At 40.1% G+C, this 16553-nt stretch overlaps 1 protein-coding gene across 1 annotated transcript in view; it reads right to left on the bottom strand.

The window, feature by feature from the left end:
- Positions 1-16553, bottom strand: part of STMN2 (stathmin 2) — a 57479-nt gene that overhangs the window by 21618 nt on the left and 19308 nt on the right. The window contains exons 2-3 of the mRNA XM_052651819.1: positions 6535-6630; positions 1573-1745 (exon numbers count right to left, since the gene is read on the bottom strand). Coding sequence (XP_052507779.1) covers positions 1573-1745; positions 6535-6630 — 269 coding nt within the window. The remainder of the gene's footprint in view (positions 1-1572; positions 1746-6534; positions 6631-16553) is intronic.

Below are 16553 nucleotides of genomic sequence, written 5' to 3'. Positions count from 1 at the left end.
TAGGTATACAACACAGAAGTGTTTTATTTATTGGCTGACTTTTTACAAGCATCTAAATGAAATTTAAAATTATTATAAATGCCATTCCCAGTCACATCCTAAGAGCATGCATGCAGCATATTCTAAGTGACATGGTTCTAAAAATGTCCCATGATAAAGTTAGTGAAAAGTACAACATAGTAATTTCATTTGAATTAATCAAGAGCATCTTGATGGGATGGACTTCCATAATCACGAAACTGGTACACCCATATTCAAGCATAATTTCTGTCTCTATGTACGTAGTCCTTGGGGTTTCTGAATGTCTTCCATTTTTAATACCCTTGGCTTTTTTTTTTTTATTCAGCCGATTGTGGAAAATTAAAGATTTAGTTCTGTCAGAAAAAGCTCTTGGATACAAATAAAGACCAATGGAAAAAAGAGAAAAAATGCCCTCAAGGCTTAGATATGAGTACAGGAAGATACTCATAGATTCCAGAGAGCATACTGATCTTGGATTAACCAACTTCAAGGACAGGGACTGAAGCCTAGGGGACAGGGGCAAGCCCCGGGGGTGAACAGCATTTCTGGGCAAGAAACATCTCAGCGGGGTTATCTGGTGCTTTTTGGTTCTGAGGAAAACTATCCACGACGCAGACTCTGAGAAGGAGGACTCAACACTTTGGCCCCTCGCCCCATGCAACCCCTGGAGGCGCCTTATCTAAGGCTGTGCTTTCCTGACAGTGAGGATAGGCTAAGGCAGGGAGACTTTTATCAAAAGGGACCCAAGATAGGGAAAGGGCACTAAAGCATTGAAATTCAGTGTCTGAGACCTTTGCTTTTAACTACCCTCAAAGCAGCAGATTTTACTTGAACTAGTGGCAACCCACTCCAGTGTTCTTGCCTGGAGAATCCCAGGGACGGGGGAGCCTGGTGGGCTGCCGTCTATGGGGTCACACAGAGTTGGACACGACTGAAGTGACTTAGCAGCAGCAGCAGCAGCAGCAGCAGTCTGGATCTATGTCTAGAAGACCCACATGTGTTGGAATGCTGCAGGTTCAGGCATCACTGTCTTTTGGAACTTCTGCTAGAAGTGTGTGTGTGTGTGTGTGTGTGTGTGTGTAAGACGAGGGGACAGGGAAGGGAAAGAGGAGCAGAGAGAGAAGGTTAAGAAGGGAGAGCAGAATTTAAAAACCTATGGATATTGAAGCTTCAACTAAAATCTTAATTTATCCACTTAAAAAGTAACTGTAATAGATAGCAGAACTATATGCAACTTTGTTCTGTATTTTCCAGTGGTAAATAAGTGTTAGTCCACTCAGTCATGTCCAATACTTTGTGATCCAGCAGCCTATAAACCTCCAGGCTCTTTTGTCCATGAGATTTCCCAGGCAAGAATACTGGAGTGGGCAACCATGCCCTTCTCCAGGGGATCTTCTTGACCCAGGGATTGAACCTGGGTCTCCTGCATTGCAGGCAGATTCTTAACTGCCTAAGCCACCAGGGAAGCCCTCTATTTCCCAAGTATCCTATAAATGTGTTATTATACTTTCATAATTTAAAAAACACACAAAAAACCTATGGAAAAGTTACCTTTCTTCTTTCCTCTGCAGCCTCCAGTTTTTTCTGGATCTCCTCCAGGGACAGGTCTTTCTTCTTGGGAGAAGCTAAAGTTCGTGGAGCTTCTGAGATGGGAGATGGTGGTTTTAAGATCAGCTCAAAAGCCTGGCCAGAGGCACGCTTGTTGATTTGCTTCACTTCCATATCTGAGAGATGAATATTTGAGAAGGTTAAGCATACAGAACACAGGAATGCATTTACTTAAATAATTTGCACTCTGGCAGCTAAAAGTGGCCTTGTCATTCTGATGAAGATGAATAAAATGCTACATGTGATCATTTGCTCTACCTTGTTTTGCACATATAAGATCTCTTTCTTTAGTATATTTAAGGATCTATTTTAACTGAATAAATACTTACAGTGTTAGGAAATTCAACACTGTCCATAGGGAGTTAAAGCATGGTAGGCATGCCCAGAAAAAAGTTAGCCTGACTCAGTTTTAAACTAAACTTTATTTTCCTTTTGAATAAACACGAGCCTCATATGAAAATCAAGTAGCTCTGATTAAGGTTTATTTATTTTTTTGGAAATCACCTTAGTTGGAAACATTTGGAAACATAGTTGGAAACTCATTAATGAGGAAAACAGCAAAGTTCTCCAGTTCTCACACCTAATCCTATGGTTGGGAATCACAGGAAGGAGCTGGGTTAAAACCAATAGAGTTCCCTGAATGGTTGGAAATACTGGGTTGGCCAAAAAGTTTGTTTGCGGTTTTCTGTACAATGTTACTGAAAATCCCAAACAAACATTTTGGCCAACACAATATTCAACCCATTCAAGGCTAATGTGCAGGGTTTCCTACTGGTTCCTGTTTTGCCCTTCAGTGTGGCTGTTGATCTGAGCCATCAAGCATCATAACGTCAGCCCTGGGGAGGACACTGTCATGGGAGCCCCTGTCTTCAAGGTGCTTACACTCTAATAAAGATAGTAAGGCAGAGTCCCATGGTAATGCCTTTGCTTGAACTTTGCTGCTACTTGGAATGCCTTTATCATTCCCCCGCTGTAGACAGGAGCCGGGGGGAAGAGGCATTGTGGTGGTTATCTAATTAATACACTCTGTACTTTTGAACAATATTTACATTCAATAACTGCATAATTGCATAATAATTCAATGGGAAAAAACCTGAAAATAAATGCATAATATGATTCAAAATATAAAAATATAATCTATAAAATAAAATAGAATGACAGCTAGCATCTGCTAGGACATTAGTGCAATTACACATCTTATAGCTTAGTGAAATGTACTGATGTTAAAAAGCTCATTTGACAACTCTCTATCTCTTTTTTAGACAAGTGTTTCTGATTTTCATCCCCAGACTGCATCCCTCTCATTTCAGCCTCCTGTTTCTTGTTCTGTCCTCTGGACCCACCCAGATTTAGGCTAGTCTCTGTTGTGCATCACCATCTTTCAAGTATTTGAAAATAGTTATGATCTTCCATTTCAACTTTTTCCCCAGGTTAAAACATTCTCAGTGCCCCCAAGTGACACTGTTTTTAGATCCTTACTGCTACATCACTCCCTAACTTCACAGGGCTTCCTAATTTATTAATGTCCCTTGAAAACTGTGGCAACCAAGCTGGCCAGGTTTCCAGGCAAGTTCTAACTAGAGCAGAGCAAAGAAGAAATATCCCTTCTCTTGATGTGACTATTAGCTTCCATTAAATTCTTTCAGCAATCTGATTAGTGTATTTTGAGGTTGTGGTATACGGCGACCCCAAGTGAACAGGAACTGAACTTATTTAGATCCTATGAATGTTAACAGATCATATGTGTAGGCTTGGTTGCCAATCATGTCTCTTTGTGACCCCATGGGCTGTAGCCCACCAGGCTCCTCTGTCCACGGGATTCTCCAGGCAAGAGTACTGGAGTGGGGTGCCATATCCTTCTCCAGGGGGTCTACGCGACCCAGGGATTGAACCTGGATCTCCTGCGTCTTCTGCATTGGCAGGCATGTCTTTACCACAAGCACCACCTGGGAAGTCGCTCATACAGACAAAATCAGTTCAATAAGTATATTAAAAATGATGTGGGTTTTTTCACAATTATAAACATATTCAAAATCTTTGTGCAGGCATCCAAATTTGTACTTATACTTTAAGTACAATTCTATAAAAATGAAAACTTACAGAAAAGGATTTCAAGAGAACAGTGGCAAACAAAAATCACTTGTCTGATAAAGTGATAGGATTTTATTTTATTTTATTTTATTTTGGGGGGTTTTAAATGGATAGAGTTAGAGACTCCAAAATCAGAACTGCCTGAATTTGCATCCATATAGCAATCCCTGGGTCAGGAATATCCTCTGGAGAAGGGAATGGCAGTCCACTCCAGTACTCTTGCCTAGAGAGTCCCATGGACAGAGGAGCCTGGCAGGCTACAGTCCATGGGATCGCAAAGAGTCAGACATGACTGAGCAACTAACACTTTCATTTTCACTTTCAGCCAAGATGAAACCCAGGAATCCTCTTCAACAAGGCCAATTTATATTGCTCTATCAGAACTCAACTAGTCATTCTTACTAGGCGTGGGATACTGGGAAGATGAATTCACTTCTTTAAGTTCTCTTTTCCTCATATAAAAGACGCAGATGAAAAGCACCTTTCTCACAAGACCATGGTGAAATTAAAAGATAAAGGATACTTGTCCAAATCAGTCAAATTACATACATTAAATACGTGTAGCCTTTCGTATGTTACTTCAATACGGTGGTTAAAAAATTAAATTGTGAACATGTTCCAAAAAGATTTATAAAGGATACTAAATGTAAAGCACAGACTTTACAAATTTAAACAATTCTTATTATTATTAATTCTTATTATAATGTTGGTCTACAGTAAATGCTTGTTATAATGTTGTCTACAATAAATATTATCCAGTACAGAAACACAAGGCAAGGTTAAAGACTTTGGGAATTTGAAATTCTCTACCAATTCTTTAAGGAAATAGTACAGGAGCTATGGTGAACTGTCTTTCTGACTTCTAAGACTCAGCTTATATACAACTTCTGATTTTCATTTCCCCTCTCCAATCCCTAAGCAGACAGACACCATCACTCTTCTGTGTCCTACCAGTAAATGTGTATAACCTCTGTCTCATCCGCACTGTGCTCCACTCACTGGCTATCTGTGTGCTGTAGTCCTCTCCAAGGCCATGAGTGCCTGGAAGAGGCCTTAGCCGTACTTGTCATTGGCACCTTCCTGAGCCACAGTCATCACTGAAGCCCCAGCGACAACACACGGTGACACATTAGTGCCTCAGAAGAGCAGTCCAGCGTATTTGCTGAGTGTGTGGACTTATACAAAGTCAGCATGGGCCTGCCTGCTAGTGAGAATTTTGGTTGGAAACTGAAACTTTTTTGCATGAAAGGCATTCCCTTGTGAAACAGTTAATTCATATTCATGATGCTTATGCCATGATAGAATCAGTTTGGAAGAAAAACTCCTTTGAGTCCTGGAATATTTTAAAGGCATAGAAGCAGTTAACTGTCATAGATCCCTTTGCCTTACCTGTAATGTATTTCCTTACACGCACGGAAAAGAAAAAATTGTCATGAGCCAAAAAGGTAGCCAAACATCCCTCATTTTTACTACATATGTAACAGCACCAAACATTTTGATAAATGGACAGAATTAAGTGAAGTTGGGCTTCTCGGGTGGTGTTGGTGGTAAATAATTTGTCTGCTAATGCAGGAGATGCAAGAGACGTGGGTTTGATCCCTGGGTCAGGAAGATCCTCTGGAGAAGGAAATGGCAGCCCACTCCAGTACTCTTGCCTGGGAAATCCCATGGACAGAGGAGGCTGACGGGCTATGGTCCATGGGGTCGCAAAGAGTGGGACATGACTGCTCTGAACACATATACATCACATCAAGTGAAGATGGTATTATTGATAATGACAGCTACCACTCTGAATGCTTACAAGAGGACAGGCTCTGTGCTAAACATGAAACCATTTAAATGCCACAAACTCACATTAAACCATTTTAAAACACTCCACAAAAACACTGGTAGGAAGATACTAGAGTTAAATAAGGCTCAAAGAATCTGAGTTACCTGCCCAAGGTCAGGCAGATAATGGCAGAACCAGGATGGTCATCAGACTTAGCAGAATGAACCAGGATAAATCAAACCAAAAGGTTTTCACTGCAAAATAAGGTTCATAGCTATGCCAATCATTCAGGATTTTCATTTAAAACCCTCTTTATCTGGACTTCAGTCATAAGTCAGTTTTATTATTGGAACGTATTAGGTTGTTGAGATGCATACAGAAAATATGGGGATTTTATAAAGACCTCAGGTACTAAATTGTTTCTGTCGTGTCCGACTCTTTGCAATGCCATGGACTATAGACTACAAGGCTCCTCTGTCCACAGGATTTCCATGGACAGAGGAGCAATAATACTCCAGGCAATAACACTGGAGTGAGTTGCCATGTCCTTCTCCAGGGGATCTTCCCAACCCAGGAATCAAACCCATGTCTTTTATGTCTCCCGTATTGGCGCTAGCGCCACCTGAGAAACCCTCATAAAGACTACATTAAAGCATAAACTGTTGGTGGCTGATTTTCTTTCCCGAGTTTTCTAACTATAAAGCATTTTCTTGCAAACAGTGATCTCTAATTATAGCTTAGTGTATTATGTTATTTGCAAAGAGAAGCTTCGAACATATTGTGGATACTGATATGCTGGATAAGATGGCTAATAACAGCTCAGCCATCTTTCTTAAGAGACATTAATGTGCTGTCATTAGCATCAAACTCATATTGTTTTCAGCAAATAGCAATCAATAAGACCCATTAGCTAGATCCGGCAAGTCAATAGTAAGATCTACAAAATATTGATTTCATCATATGAGGAGCTGTGAGAGAGAAACAACCACATCCAAGCTTTTTAAGCTGGTCCAGCCAGCAGGGGCATTTTGTAGGCAACTTACCATCGTAAGTGTAGATGTTGATGTTGCGAGGTTCCGGGTAGAAGCAAGAGCAGATCAGGGACAGCATGGACAGTTCCTTCATTTTTTCCTTGTAGGCTGAAACAAACAGCTCAAGATTAGTATCTCTCATTTCCTGAATTTCCTCTGAATGCTTCGTTTCACCTGAATAATTGTTATTATTATATATTGTTATTATTATATTCTACTCCTGTAGAATCAATGTTGGTAGGGACTCTCACAAATTCGATGGAAACAGAACTCTGAGGTGCATATTTCTTATTACAGAGGACATAAAAGGCAAATTACTGCAGGTTAGATAAGAAGTGAGGGGAAGGGAGCTAAAGAAAGAAAGAAAGGTAGAAGGAATTGAGATCCAGCAAGGTAGGAGAGAGAGACAGGAAAGATATGGAGGAAACGGAAACAGACAAAATGGACAGAGATAGGTTCATTCTATACACGTGTGCACAGGTCTGTTGTATATAAGTCAGTTTCAGGAGGTGTGCTTTGTTAAATCTGAATGGCCACATATTCATTTGGAAAGAGGCAGAGAACTCATCCGGACAATTTTTAAGCAAATACATCCTCCAGGGAACAGTGTTGCTGCCTTCTCTTCATCCCCAAGTGCACTTTCATTTATCTCCCTCTTTCCACAAAACAACAAACCTGGATCGGAGATCTGATAAGGATCTCCCTTCTTCTCTGCACACTCAGTTCGAATGCCAAGCAGCTGCAGGGATTCGGACCTCCTTCCTCCTTCACCCCTCCCAACCCCCATTTCATTTTTCCCTTTTCCCCTCAAGAAGCCTCCTGCCTAGGTGACCATGGGGGCCTCTTATCACTGTTGGCCATCACTGAGACAACAGACGGTGATAAGGAGGTGGGATTGTCTAACCTTTGTTGATTCTTAATTCTCAAGAATAATAAATTAAGGAAAATGAAAGAAGAATCATAGAGAGACTTTGTTCACTAACTTATGAGAACATATAAACAGATGGTGAGGTCCTAACATATTGAACCTCACAGGGAGCTAGAGCCTCTTGGCAGGGTCTTCAACCCATGGGAGAGAAGTACCTTGGGAAGGTGAGAACTCGCAGAAGATTGTTTGGGCATTATTGCCAGGTGCATCTGTGGTTAGCCAGTAGAAAATAGATTCAATATCTGGATGCTTTAGAGATACACAAATTTAGGTTGGGAAAGTTCTAAGAGATCATTTAGTCAACTGTCCACCCACCTTACCCTCAATTTTGCAAATGAAATGGACCACAGAGGCTCACATCATATATGACTAGTGACAAAGTTGGGGTCTTGAGAAAATGTAGTAAATCAAGGTCTTAAGATTGCCAAGAGGTTTCTAGCTCTACTTTCAAGATGAGGTTCAGTGTGTTGAGAGGGCTAGACACACTAGTAAAATAGTCCACGCAAGAATACTGGAGTGGGTAGCCATTCCCTTCACCAGGGGATCTCCCCAAACCAGAGATCAAACCTGGATCTCCTGCACTGTAGGCAGATTCTTTACCATCTGAGCCACCAGGGAAGCCTTGTGAACCACATACAAAGGTCAAATATTGCCATATTGCATATGGTGCAACCTAACACATCCTGAGCCTCTGTCTAAAAGAATTTCCTTCCCTATTTAGTTTATTTCCTTAAAATAAGTAACACAATTTGCCTTGTACCAAAACAGTTCTGCTAATACCTATTCTCTGAGATTTTATTGAATGCCTTTGGAATTTTAGAAGGCTGAAACCATATGTCTTTGTTTTATGTGTCTATTTAGTTAATAAATGTATGTCCCTTATAAAGGTTCAAGCCAATCTTCACATGGATGTTCAGTGTGAATCACAGTATCATATAAGAACATTCTGTGGTTTAATGTGTATAATTCCATGAACTGATTAAAACCAAACAGCAAGGCTTTGCAGCTTGTAAGGTTTTTAGTAAGAGGACGCCATATGGTATCTGAAATACTTTACAGAGTGAAACACATATTAGAAGCACATGTTAAAGATATCAACCTCATTAGGGAAGGACAATCCAAAAGCAAAATAAAAGATAGTTTGTCTCACAGGAAAGGGAACCCTCCTACACTGTTGGTGGGGATGTAAACTAGTGCAGCCCGTATAGAAAACAGTATGGAGCGTCCTTAAAAAAACTAGAAAATGAGCTACCATATGATCCAGCAATCCCTCTCCTGGGCATATATTCAGAAAAGATGAAAGCTCTAAATTGGAAAGATACATGCACCCCAATGTTCACAGCAACACTATTCATAATAGCCAAGGCATAGAAACAACCCAAGTTCCCATCAAATATATATATGTATTATATATTATTCCCATAATATATTATATATATAATAAAAGAGAATGATATATTACCATTCTCAGCAACATAGATAGACCTAGAGAATATCAAACTAAGTAAAGTCAGTCAGACAGAGAAAGACAAATATTACATGATATCACTTTTATGTGGAACCTAAAAAATTATACAAATGAATCTATATCCAAAACAGAAACAGACTCATAGACGGAAAACACACTTACAGTTACCAAAGTGGAAAGGAATTGGGGCAGGGATAAATTATAAGTATGGAATTAACAGGTACAAACTACTACACATAAAACAGATAAGCAACAAGGCTTTACTGTATGGCACAGGGGACAATATTCAGTATCTTGTAATAACCTATAATGGAAAGTAATCTGAAAAAAATATAATGGAATCACTTTGTTGTACACCTGAAACTAACACAATATTGTAAATCAACTATACTTCAATTAAAAAAAAAAAGGCTTTCCTTCTTATAGCGGTAATAGATTAAAGGCGTAGAAGAAAAAGATTTTCTGCAAAAGAAAACACTCTTCACCATCAGTCCTTAGTTTCTTGGAAATGCAGTTCACTAATTTTCAGTAAGGTCACTCACTGCTCTAATTGTGCTTGATATGGGTGTACACGTTGTCAGGAACCAACACCTTTGGTGCCCATGTGTAATGTATAACTGTGACCCATAGAAACGCTGCTTTTCCCACTCTGAGGTGGTCTGGGGACAACCCCAGTTGTTATCTGTGGGTGATTTCTTTCTTGTGTGTGATTTCTTCAATAGCATCCTTCTTTTTCACTGGGGTATAGTAGCTTTACAACGTTGTTAGTTTCCGCTGTAAATTTAAGTGAATCAGCTATATCTGTACAGGTAACCCCTGCCTTTTGGGCCTCCCTCCCACCGCCATCTAGATCATCACAGAGCACCGAACTGAGCTCCCTGCTGTATACAGTAGGTTCCCACTAGCTACCTGCTTTACACATGACAGTGCGCTTTGATTACTTTTAAAAAATCAGGACCTGTGGCTCTACATGGTGTGATTGACTCTGTCTAGCAGTAGATACGGCGTAGATTTTTACTCCTATAGTTGCTCTGAATCCTAAAGTGAAAGCGAAGTCGCTCAGTCGTGTCCGACTCTTTGCGACCCGATGGACTGTAGCCTATCAGGCTCCTCAGTCCATGGGATTTTCCAGGCAAGAGTGCTGGAGCGGATTGCCATTTCCTTCTCCAGGGGATCTTCCCGACCCAGGAATCGAACCCGGGTGGCAGGCAGACGCTTTATCGTCTGAGCCACCAGGGAAGCCCATCTGAATCCTAGGCAACCGCTTAAAGCCAGTTGAAACCACAGCCCGAGGAAATTCTGATGGCTGCCAGGTAGCAAAGTAAGTAAGTGTTAGTTGCTCAGTCGTGTCCGACTCTGCGACCCCATGGACTGCAGCCCACCAGGCTTCTCTGTGCATGAGATGTTCCAGGCAAGGATACTGCAGTGGGTTGCCATCTCCTTCTCCAGAGGATCTTCCCAACCCAGGGATCGAACCTGGGTCTCTTGCACTGCAGGCAGATTCTTTACCGACTGAGCTACAAGTTAGCAAAGGCAGGCTGTGAAGATAGGTTCTCTTCCTCCCTTGCTGTATTACCCACACTTTCCCCTAGGTGGCACTGCCCTTTCTAATCCTCTCCTCTCATCTACATCCTTCCCAAGATCTGAATCTCCATTCAGATCCCGGCTCCTCACTGTTTCCCTCTCTTGGGGCTGCTATTCACATTGATCTTCTATTGTCCTTAGTAGGCCCTAATCTTTATTATATTGCTCTACTTGATTACATACTGCTTAGGCTCCTTCACTGGAAGGACTGATGCTGAAGCTGAAGCTCCAGTACTTTGGCCACCTGATGCAAAGAACCGACTCATTGCAAAAGACCCTGATGCTGGGAAAGATTGGAGGCAGGAGGAGAATGGGGTGGTAGAGAATGAGATGGTTAGATGGCATCTCTGACTCAGTGGACATAATTAGAGCCAACTCTGGGCTTTCCAGGTGGTGCCAGTGGTAAATAACCTGCTTGCCAATGCAGGAGACATAAAAGACACTGGGTTTGATCCCTGGGTCAGAGATATCCCCTCAAGGAGGAAATGGCAACCCACTCCAGTATCTTTGCCTGGAGAGTCCTCTGGACAGAGGAACCTGGCAGGCTATAGTCCATGGGGTTTCAGAGTCGGAGATGACTTAGCAACTGAACAACAGCAAGACTCCTGCATTACTCGTTTTTGATGTGTACTTTTTGTTTACTAAACTAAGCTCTTTAAAGGCAAATGTTGCATCTTACTCATTTATAAACTAATTTACAGCATAGTCCTGAATGGAACAGAAAGCAGTTGCTTTGTGAATCATTGTTGGCTATTTTGCTCATTGATTTTGAATGTCTCTCAATTAAAAACTATGTATGGTCACTATCCATGGTCAACAGTTTCTGTGAGGCATTACGGAATTACAAAGAGATATAGTATATGTGTCCTCATTCTTAAGGAGCTTTCAAGTCAGGGAAGTGAGTATACAGATGTGAAAAGCAATAGTGTGAAAGTGAACATGTTAGTTGCTCAGCCGTATCTGACTCTTTGTGACCCCATGGACTGTAGCCCACCAGGCTCCTTTGTCCATGGAATTCTCTAGGCAAGTATACTGGAGTGGACTGCCATTCCCTTTTCCAGAGGATCTTCCCAACCCAGGGATCTAACCCTGCTCTCCTTCATTGCAGGCAGATTCTTTACCATCTGAGCCACCAGGGAAGCTAAAAAGTGATAGAAACACATGCAAAATAAGGTAAGTGTCAAATAGAGGCACAGAAAATTCATATTAGAAATTCGGAAGAACCTCCAAGTCCTGGGTTTGTGGAGAGGGTGGTCAGGAATGACTTAATCGTTAGAGTGGCTGGATTTAAAGCAAATAAAAATACCAACATCTAGTTAAGTTCTAATCTAAATATTGCATGGGACATACTGAAAGTCATTCTATGCTTTTCTGATATTTAACTGATTATCTTGTATTTTATTGGGTTCACCAAAAAGCTTATTTGGGTTTTTCCATAACAAGTTCCCAAATGAACTTTTTGACCAACCCAATATATGGTGGCCGGAGCCAAGCGGACTGTAATTGTAAGCCTGAGAAGAGAAGAGGGAAACAAAGAAGAGAGAAGGCAAATTTATTATTGTTGACATGGAAATGGTCTTCTAAAGAGACCATATGGAAAACTTTTATGGGTGGAACAGTGAGTTCACTTAAGGATGAATGACTCAGCTCATTCCAGGGAGCATCATTCACTTCCTAATCTTTGCGAATGGCGTTCTCCGTGTTTCAGTACACAGCCTTCTCAAAGACTATGTCACAAAGGGGTGTTAGAAGTTGTGCCCTGATAGTAAGTCTTCTTTGAGGTCAGTTGTATGCCAGGATGTGGGTAAGATGTTTTGAATTTTTGCTCATGTGAAAGGATTGTTGTGACTTCAAACATTATGTTTATATTAAAACAAACATGAATATATACTAAAACATTAGTATTTTAAGAATTTTAAATGTGTAAATTTAAAAGAAATTTGAACTTGAGAGTTTGATCCCACCCTTAGGAATATTTGTGTGAGAAAGTTGAGCAGCACAGAGTTGGCATTGGGTTGATTTTCTGTAAATTCTCGTTTGCCTGTGTTGCTCTGGTTTAAGCCCATTAATGACATCCTCTTTCATAGCTGGAAAATTTGTGTTACAAGTGATCCTAGCAATAGGTAGCCGTTGAACATTTTGAAAGTGGGATTACCTGATAAAAGGTTCTTCTTAGATCTATTTGGCCGTTTTATTCAGGAAAGACACCAGGAGACACACTGAATAAATTTAAGAAACAACGGAATAAAGTTCAGTAGAGAATGCAGTGTGACTTTGAGAAATGGTAAAGCAGAGGAAAAGGAAAGAGAAGATGCAAGGGATTTTATGAAAGGTGAATTGATAGAAATTTGGAGTCAAGGGTAGAGGGAAGAGAGTGAGAGAGCCTCATGGCTGGGTAGCCAAGGGAAGCTTTCCAGAGAAAGTGTTGCTAAAACTGAGTTCAGTAAGAAAAGTTGGCTTTGCAGAAAACAGACCATGGGTGGAAGTACTGAAATATACATAATTTGGATAAACTTTTTATTACAATAAAACAAATCCCAAGCAAGTGCAAATGCTAGTAGAAACATGTTATTAAGATTTCACTACTGAAATTTCACCCTTTGAATTGACAATCATTTCCTTCATTGGTTTTTGGAAGTCAGCATATATTAATCTTTTCGCTACACTCAACACCAAACAGAGTGTGCATGCTTGTAAGGATGTGGGCGGAGGTAGGTAATTCCATATAATAGTTTTCATTGTTGGCTGCATTTGCTATTAACTATTAATGTTTTCAAGTAAGTGTATTTCTCTAGTAAATTCATTTAAAATTCAACCCACATGATGTATAATGATTTTATAGCAATATCCACTTAAGCTAATGGTGTATGAACACATAGTTTTTCCATTTTTTCCAAGTGGCTACAATGAACTCTGAATAATAGCAATGTGTATGCTAAGTCGCTTCACTCATGTCTGACTCTTTCTGAACCCATGGACTGTGGCCTGCCGACTCTTCTGTCCACAGGATTTCCCAGGCAAGAATACTGGAATGGGTTGCCATTTCCTTCTCCAGGGGATCTTCCTGACCCAGGGATCGAACCTGGGTCTCCTGCATTGGCAGGAAGATTCTTTACTGTCTGAGCCACCAGGGAAGCAGGTGGTAAAGAATCTGCCTGCAGTGCAGGAGACCTGGGTTCAGTCCCTGGGTTGGAAACATACAGCATATATATTATATATGTATAAAGTCATTTTTCCCATTCTTCTAAATGTATATCAGACTCCAACCCTTTGCCTAAACTTTCAATACATGTTAATTTTATACATATTGTGTTTCAACAAGAAAATAATGTATATTACTCATGGCAATATACCACATTGTTTTTGAAAGGTCCAAATAATTAAAAATGAGTTTTTAAGAAATGTTCAGTTTTGTATTTCACCTGGGTGGTGTGGGAGTGGCCATAAATATGACTTCTCATACTCACTTTGTTATTTGACTTGGACAAAAATATCATTTGCTTACTCATTCTGAGAAAAATTTTATTTGACTTCTCAGTTTTGGCTAATGCTGAGTGTAAAATTAAGTGATATGTATTAGACTTCCTATTAATATATGAATGATAGTTATGGAATGCTCTGGAAATATCATGTATATACTATTTTGGGAAGAAATACTTCATAATCGCTGAATGGGCTGCTTGTCTGTGTCGCCACAGAACAGTGTTCTTAACATCTGTATGAACACAGTCATTCAGGGCATTCACCACCTGACTATGGAGTTGGGTTTCAGGGGCTCTGATGAAGGATGCTCAGGGTCTGTTAGCACCTTCCTTTCTTCCTTTCCTTTCTCATGTTTCCCTGTGATAATCTTAGTCCAGCAAAGGTTTTTTTTTTTTTTTTTTTGCAAGTCCTAAAATACACAACTTGGAGTCAATCTCAATTTCTTCTTTTGAAAGGTCTCTAGGCAGAAAGTAAAGGGCCAAGGTAGATGATATATATAATGTAGGATATAGTTCCCTAGCACTGGTTTCACAGCAAGTATATTTGCATTGGTTTCTAAGAGATTTCATTGACAACATTTGAAGTTTTCCAATTTGTTAGATATAAACAGTAAATTAAAAGTACCTCTTTCTTTGGGGGAAGAAAAGCCTAGCATTTTCAGGTAGGGGCATCTTTAGAATCTGCAAATGGGGGTGACAGTTGTGGATATTCTTGGTAGTCCTCTGGGTGCTGGTGACACGGTTTCAATGACATAAGCGGAGAAACAGGGTCCTAGGCTAATCAGTTCTAAAAAGACTCAAGATTTATACCCACAATCATTAAATACCGAACCCACATTCTACCACCGATCTCCTAACTCTTTGTCTTTCTCTCTAGCCCTCCTATTTTCTAAGTCTTCAAATAGGTGAGAATCAGTTACCTATAAGCTCTTTTTTTGATGCTTTATTCATGTCATAAATTAAGCTCCTGCTGCTCACTTTAACTTGATTTTGACCATATTGTGTGTGTGTGTTGTGGCTGGTAGCCTGATTGTTTTGGGGTCCTAGAGCCTCAGGTCAGATTATTTTCTAAAAGTCAAATCTATCATCCCATTTAGAAATACTTTCAAGAGCGCCATGACTGATTTTCCTCTTGAAGGATGAAATGCATGAAAATGACTTTATTTAAAACATTTGCATACTATATTGGCTTCTATCTGGGCCCTAAAAAAACTTTGCTTGATGAATACGTAATTGAGAACTTAACATTTACATGAAAAAGAAATCTCAGATTTTTCATGATCTATTTTAACATCCCAGAAGATCTCTGATATGAGGTAATGTTTTAGATATTTCTGCCATGATGATGTAATGCTAATTGGCTTAGTATAAATATGGATTCAGCTGGTATTTATTCCATGCACATCTCCCCATAAGAATTATGATCTCCTAAGCTATAATAGCCACGGAGGTTTTGAAAGGTTAACATTTTGATCAGCCAAAGCAGCGTATTTTTTCTGTAGGAATAGATATCAAATCAAATCAAGGGACATTTAAGAAGGTCAAAGCTGTACAACCCATCGTTGGATTTTACAGAAGCATATGAGACTCTTAAATTTCAATTTCATTGATAATTGGTCAAGCAGTTGTAACAAGGAAAAGAAACTGGGTGACCTGAATCAGTCCCTGTGGTCAAAATTGTAATAAAAGCAGTAAATTGTATCAACTTGGAACTTCACCTTACTCTTACTTCCAAGTCAAAGGTCTGTTGAATTTAATGAGAATTTAATGATGCAGGGTGCTGTTCTTTTATCTTTCCCCATGATGAAAGAAATTCTTGTAGTCTTACATGGAGACCAAACTATACTGTGGTTTACACAGGAGTAATGGAAGCACTTTATTTTGTCTGCAAGTTAAGATTTTATTACCAAGCCTAATTCTAGGTATCAAAGGATATATTTTTCTTAAGTCTCCAGCGGTAGTCACAAGCCTAGGATGATAGCTAAATTGGTTGGGACTAAAATGAGAAAACCAGAGTGAAAGAACAGAGAGTCTGTTCATCTGGTTGAGTGAAGTTCTCATGGAGCAACGGCTTTTTTTCTCTTCTTCCCTGTGGTCTCCTGAACTGGAAAGTGTTAGTTGCTCAGCTGTGTCTGACTGTTTGCAACCCCATGCACTGTAACCCACCAGGCTCCACTGTCCATGGAATTCTCCAGGCAAGAATATTGGAGTAGGTTGCCATTCCCCTCCTCAGGGGATCTTCCTGACCCAGGGATCAAACCTGGGTCTCCTGCACTGCAGGCAGATTCTGTACCATCTGAGATACCACGGAAGGGCCCTTCAGGGGCTGCCATGATGTTCTCTGAATTGTGTCTTCAAAATGGCTAAATGTGACACCCAACTGATTTAAATCTTGTCCTATTACTTTTTAACATTTGACTGAGAGTAGAAAAATACCCTGTACCCATTCTTAATTCAGCAAAACTCATACTTCCTATGCAGACTGACTATGGTATAAATTCTAGAATCGAAAATGTTGTGGTCGTCAGTGAGGAGGATATTGGTTTCTTTATTCTTTTTGTTGTCTTTC

The sequence above is a fragment of the Budorcas taxicolor genome, chromosome 14, assembly GCF_023091745.1.
Source record: "Budorcas taxicolor isolate Tak-1 chromosome 14, Takin1.1, whole genome shotgun sequence".
NCBI lineage: Eukaryota > Metazoa > Chordata > Mammalia > Artiodactyla > Bovidae > Budorcas > Budorcas taxicolor.
This window is presented reverse-complemented; position numbering and strand designations above follow the sequence as displayed.